General features: G+C 39.3%; 1 protein-coding gene across 1 annotated transcript; it reads left to right on the top strand.

Annotated features, from left to right (window-relative positions):
- The first annotated feature begins 3,697 nt into the window (after window positions 1-3,697).
- On the top strand, window positions 3,698-5,464 carry LOC141363379 (uncharacterized). Its single transcript, XM_073866044.1, has one exon. It carries the CDS (start codon window positions 4,124-4,126, stop codon window positions 5,357-5,359), a length of 1,236 nt encoding a protein of 411 aa, XP_073722145.1. The 5' UTR covers window positions 3,698-4,123; the 3' UTR covers window positions 5,360-5,464.
- The last annotated feature ends 1,044 nt before the right edge of the window (window positions 5,465-6,508 follow it).

The raw sequence follows: 6,508 nt of genomic DNA, 5'->3' as shown, positions 1-6,508 counted from the left end.
GTAGTCGCCATATTGGTGGCACTCCGCATTACAACAGAGCACAGGCACTGGAGTATATCCCGAACGTCGTCAAGGAAAATGGCTAATTATTGCCGTGTTTGAGGTTGTACCATTAGGACAGTTTGAGAAAAACATTTGGAATATTATCGACTTCCAAAAGTTATTAAAAACAAGGGAAAGGAATGCAAGAAATTATCAGAGGAGGCGTTGTGGTTGGCAAAGCTCAAGAAAAGGAGTAGTATTGTATTAGAAATATGATTGAAGTACATAAAGTATAAAACAAGTATGCTTCTACTTGTTGTGCCTTATTTAAAGAGTATTTAATAGGTACTTTTAGTGTTTGCACAAAATGTACTTAAACACAACTTAAATTTGCGCTGCAATGCCTTAATGCCAGTGGGCTTAATTGCTCATAACAAATTTTCTATTGTAATGAAAATAATATTTTTAATAGTAAATGGTAAAAACAATTATTGCTTTTATTGTTTTACTGTGTGCTTATTTTACTGTAAAGCACTTTGGTAGACTGGCTATTTTAAATTTGCTATATAAATAAAGCTGACATATTTATATAAATAAATATTATTTATCACATATAGGCTCGGCATGAAAACCAGGTAGTTTACTAGGTAAGGGATAATGTAGAGGCAGCCGGTAGTTATCGGGAAATAAGCCCCGACAGTGTGATCAGGACCCGACGCGAAGCTTATTACACGGCTACTTGTCACATAAGAAAAAAACTGGACATGAATATGAATTTGAAACATTTTATTGGCATATTTGTTTTAAATTAACATTTTTATCCTTCCGCGAAACTTTGCACAGATGCATAAAATAATCGTAATACCTTATTAAGATCCTCTGCTTCATACTTGTCTGTCTCCATTTTTTCTCTTTTAGCCAGTCTTTGAGACGTTTTAATGCCCATTCTGTATTTTTTTGCGTGTTGGCTTCGTAGCTGTCATGCTCTATTTCAGGGGTGTCCAATACGTCGATCGCGATCGACCAGTCGATCGCAAAGGCAATGCCGGTAGATCGCACATAAGTTAACTGTATATGATGCTGCATGAGCATCGGAAAACAGAGGGCGAAATAGGCATTATGAGAGGGGCCAATCACACCAAAAGCGTTTATGGCAGTTGCAGGCGCCATTTTTGAATGATATTCTATGGATAGGGAGTGTTTACGCGCTGTTTAAGCTATGTTTATGCGCGCTGAGCGCCTTGCGGTTTCTGCCGCCGGCCGCAGCACGCGCCTTTGAAGGAACGCTGAGAGCGGAGAAGCGCCCGACGTCATTCGCGTCATTCCATTGTCCAATCGAATGAGGGGAGAGGCGGGCCTTACGTTGTGGTAAGGGAAGTTTACAGTTGCTTTGAAGAACCGGACTCCACTCGCTCACTCTCTCCTGTGTTTCTGCACGTCTCATCCTCAAACAAGGTCAGAGCAAGCACCCTCTTTTTAAAGTTTCTGCTAATATGACAGTTAACAGCAAAAGAGCGCTCACGCTTCAATATTTGATTGACAAGACAGCTGACTCGGTGGTTGCCTAGCAATAGAAAGCTGCATCGCACTGCTCTTTTTTTTAAAGAGAGGCTTCTGATACTGTTGTCTTTTCCTAGTTTGTTTCACTAAACTGCATCTCCGCTATTTTAAGCAGTACTTGACATGTACTTAATGACTTTTTTAACTCCTCAAAAAGAATGAAGTAGCCTAGCCTAATGGGGAAAGCCTTAAATTCAATGTAGAGATATGCAGTATAGTCCTAATACACTTTTAAATTGTCATTAAAAAATGTAACTGTGTTTTTTAGCAGGTAGATCGTGTCGGCTTTATCATTTTAAAAGTAGATCACCACACAAAAAAGTCTGGACACCCCTGCTCTATTTTGTCAAGTTCAGTCTCAGTAAGCTGTCTGTGTCTTGTTGTGGTTGTCCAGTGTTTGTCACAAGATGGCGCCAAACAGTAATCTTTATTGATCTTTATTGGCGCGGAGCGATTTTACTCGTACAAGTAGTACCGGCTATGCGTTATTACTTTGGAGCGGTTATTATTTGAAAAGAACGAACCTGCAAATGTCTCAACTGACCAATCAGAATCAAGCATTCCAGAGAGCCGTGTAATAAATCGGGATATGCAACTGAAGAAAGAATCACCGGGTCGTCACGGATCCAAGAAGAGGGAGCTAACTCGTAAGGATCTGCACCGCCTATAAATTGTCATTTCTCGAAATATCGTGCCTTTTCTTGTGCTCCAAGTCCTTCCCTATATGCCTTTGTATCTTGGATGTGTTTTCTGTTGTTTAGACATGTCTACTTTCACTTAAAGTACCCAAAGCGCACAATAATCCACTGTACTCCGTTCAGTTCTTTACACAGAGTGCCTCCACAATGGCCGCGCATCCGGGTTACCGCCCAGATCGTGACATCGGTGAAATCCCTCTATAGAGCTCGGGAATGTGACGTCGACTACGCAACTGCGACGCAATGCATTGTGGGAGTTTACGCTACGGAAGTAGTTGTGGTTGTGAAGTCCAAAAGACAGCCAAATGGCGAACTCTTGCTGTGTACTTAATTGTCACAACCGCCGTCACGATCGACGTGGGAAGAACATCTCAAATGGAGTAGAGAACAATCACACAAACAGAGTGTGTTAGCTTAAAAGCACTTACTTATGACTTAAACAAACTGTTAAAAACTGTTATGACTTAAGTTTGCACTGACAATTGACAATGTAAAGAAACATGGCTAAAAAGTGCTACAGTTGAGGCAGGTTTTTGATACATACCTTTGTACGAACGACGGTGGTCGTTCACGTGATAAATCTGAAGATCCTGCACCCATCCATTTGTAAACTGCTGGTGGGCTTCGAGAGATTTATGGTTTTTAAATTCTGTGTGCGTGTATGCGCTTACGCCACACACTAGATATGCGAAAAGATCCGAGAACGTTACCTGTGGTAGTTTACTCAGATCGCCAAACCACACTTCATGGCAGTAGGGATCGATGCTGTCGATAGTGATGGGAGAAATGAAGCTTTTCGAAGCTTCGAATCAATTGAACCAATTGCTTCGAAAATTTATTCAGTGTTTCGAAGCAGTTCGAAACACCACACACGCTGGCGACCCCTGATGATCAAAATAGTGTAAAAGCAGATATGTACAAACATTTTACACTTTTTTTAACAAAATAATAGCAAGATAATAGCAAATTAAGACATAGTTAAGTCTATTATGTGTTTTTAGTTTTATTTAGGGCAAACAAATCATTAAAACTAACTACCCTTTTAATTATGCACATTTTTGTCATTAAATCTGTCTATAAACAAAAAGTAGACAAAATGGCACTGTTATTAGTCAGAAGGATACATGTTTTATGAACTTTCATAATAAAACTGACCCGATTTCACCTAAACATATTAGACACTGGTCATGTGATCAACTCCCCCTAGTGGTGAACCATCGGATTTTCGAAACCTTTCGAAACAGTTATGACGTAATGAAGCCTCGTTTGCTAAAATCACGTGACTTGGGCCAGTTTAAAACAAGCTCCGAACCACTGATTTGAAACAAAAGATTCGTAAATGTTTCGAAGCCTCATGAAGCAGTGCTTCGAAAACGACCATCACTAGTCGTAGATAGCATTTATTTTTTCAAGGTATCGTATTCTCTTTATAAGACACCTTCTCCAACTTTTTCTTTCGATCCATAACACTTTAACACTTTCTTTGAATCTCTGTACAATGTAGCGTCTGTTGCTTGTTTGTAGCGTACAATATGGCAGATCCTTCCCACAATGCATTGCTACGCAAGTTGCGATGACGTCGATTCCCGGGCTCTATACGTGACGCGATGTGTCCCACATTTTACATAATTTAAACGATTTTAGATACTTTAACTAATACTAAATGAATTTGCTATGTAGATAATAACATTATCGTTGTTATAATCATAATCACTGAAAGTGGCAACACCATAACTTTTTTGGTTTTTACTGGTAACCATGCAAACATTGTGCAGAGTTAAATATACAGCTTAACTTTGCACTAGTGCCTGGCTGCATAGCTACACAACTACCGGTAATCAAATGCATTCTGCCTTTTGTTTTTAGGAAAACCAGCCTATGAAATGCTGGAGTGTGATCCTGACTGGGTGCCATCATTACATATGGGGCACTCAGAAAAATCAACAGACACTAAGCGGTTTAATCAAAGAAAAAAGAGAAAGAAATCTCTCATGGGGAACAACGGAGCACCTGCACCACTTGATCTAGACGACCAAAGATCAGATATGGTTGAAGCTATACCACAAGATGATGCTTTACAGATGGATGAAGCTGGCCTGAACACTGTCAAACAACAGGAATGTGATTTGTGTAGCTGCAGCAATGCTGAACTTAACCGCTTGTTGGAGGAGAACAGGATGTTGAAAAAAGAGCTCTCTCAACAGAAAATGGATGAGGATTTTTTTAAAGATGACGATGGGAAGGTTGAATACTACACCGGGCTTCCATCTTTTCCGGTTTTGATGGGTGTGCTGGCACATCTTGATCCCTACCTGCCACAGGCCAGCCAAAACCTGTCACCTTTTCAGACACTCGTCTCAACTCTGATGCAGCTAAAGCTGAATCTGCCGGTCCAGCACATTGCATTCCTCTTCTCTGTGGATCGAAAGACAATGACCACCACATTCAAAGATACCATAGATGTAATGTTTATACATCTAAAACCTCTTGTGCACTGGCCCGAGAGATATGTCTTGCTAGCCACTTTACCACATCAGTTCGTAGAGGCCTTTGGCGAACGTGTATCCATTATTGTGGACTGCTTTGAAATGAACATTGAAGGAGCAGTAAGTTTCAAAGCTGGATCACAAACATTTTCCCGCTGTAAACACAAGGACACCCTAAAGTATCTCATTGGCTTTACGCCAATGGGAGCGATCGCTTTCGTTTCCCAAGGATGGGCAGGTTGTGTCAGCGACAAGCACGTGACTGAGAATAGTGGCCTTTTGAACCAATTGTTACCTGGGGACTTGGTTTTGGCAGGTCATGGATTTGACATCAAGGACAGTGCCGGATTGATGTGTGCAGAAGTGAAATCACCTGCAGTGACAGCAGAAAGCAACCAGCTGGATGTAAAATATGTGGAGGGGACACACCATACAGCTTACATCAAGGACCACGTGGAGAAGATTATTGGAACTATACACGCAAAAAGCTCCATACTTAGCAGAACTTTACCAGTGAGCATGGTGCTCCCATGTCCAGATGAGGATTTGTCATTTTTTGACAAGATATTGACTGTGTGCTGTACTGTAACTAACATGTGCCCTAGCGTTGTGATGCCTTGGCTTAAACCATGACATGACATAAAACAATGTAAATATGTGTGAATGGCATATCCTGCGTTATAAGTGTTATTCAAGTTGCCTTCCACCTGTTGCCGTATTAAATCACAAAAAGCACTTCAGCTATTTATGTCTAGAAAAGATCTTTTATTTACATAATAGCTTCATTGCTATGCAAATTTCATACATATGGTAAGATTAAAAAAATGTGTCATCAACAAAGTTCATCCTAGTTAATCTTGAGTTCAGAGTTAATATAGGGCATGTACAATATGTAAATTGGTGGAGTAACCGTCAAGTATTAGAAACATGGATATCAAGGTAGTAAAGTTTAATAAAAAAACTAAAAATTCAAAACATATTGCACAAAGATCACATGGTTTTATGTGCAGAGTACTGATAAAGTGCATCAATAAGAGCACTCCTTTTTGGAATTTTCAATATGAAAGCACCCCTTAATTAAACTAAACGATGTCAAAATGACATAAAAAGTGCAGTTTGGGATGCACCATTTCTTACATGCTATTTTTGCCTACATACTACTCTCTTCACATACTGAATAGTATGAAAGATGCAGGTTTGGCTAAATTTCTTTATGCTGTAGTGCATGCTGGGTACTTGAGTACATGAATGGCATTTCAGTAACCAACACTTAAAATATTGAGTTTCAGCCAACCAAAACTTCAAAGACTTCAAAAACATCTAAATATCCAAGTTCATAGGCAGTTAATTTTAACACAGTTTAAAAAAATTATATTCAAGGCAAAATGTTTCTAGATGTGACTAGGAAATAAAATACACTAGTCAACATTTGAGGTGGATTTAAATAGTAAATCAAAGTTGTCTTAAGACAAGAATGGGTATTGTTGAAAATTTTATGATGGGTTGACTGGTGACCACTTCAAATGTTGATAGTGTATATGTCAAAATGTGTAATATAAGACGACATCTAGGCCTATGCAATGGCTTAAAAAATGTATCTGTTACTGTAAGGGTGCATATAACCCTCTGAGATTAATAAATAAAAGTTAGAAATTGTAATATGCTAAAAAGAATCAACAAAAGCATTAGGGCTGGGTATCGATTCAGATGTTCCAGATCGATTCAATTTCGATTCACAAGCTATCAAATCGATTCGATTCTCGATTCAATTTTCGATTCCGA

The sequence above is a fragment of the Misgurnus anguillicaudatus genome, unplaced genomic scaffold (assembly GCF_027580225.2).
Source record: "Misgurnus anguillicaudatus unplaced genomic scaffold, ASM2758022v2 HiC_scaffold_34, whole genome shotgun sequence".
NCBI lineage: Eukaryota > Metazoa > Chordata > Actinopteri > Cypriniformes > Cobitidae > Misgurnus > Misgurnus anguillicaudatus.
The sequence above is the reverse complement of the archived record's forward strand: the minus strand, read 5'-3'. Positions and strand labels throughout refer to the sequence as shown.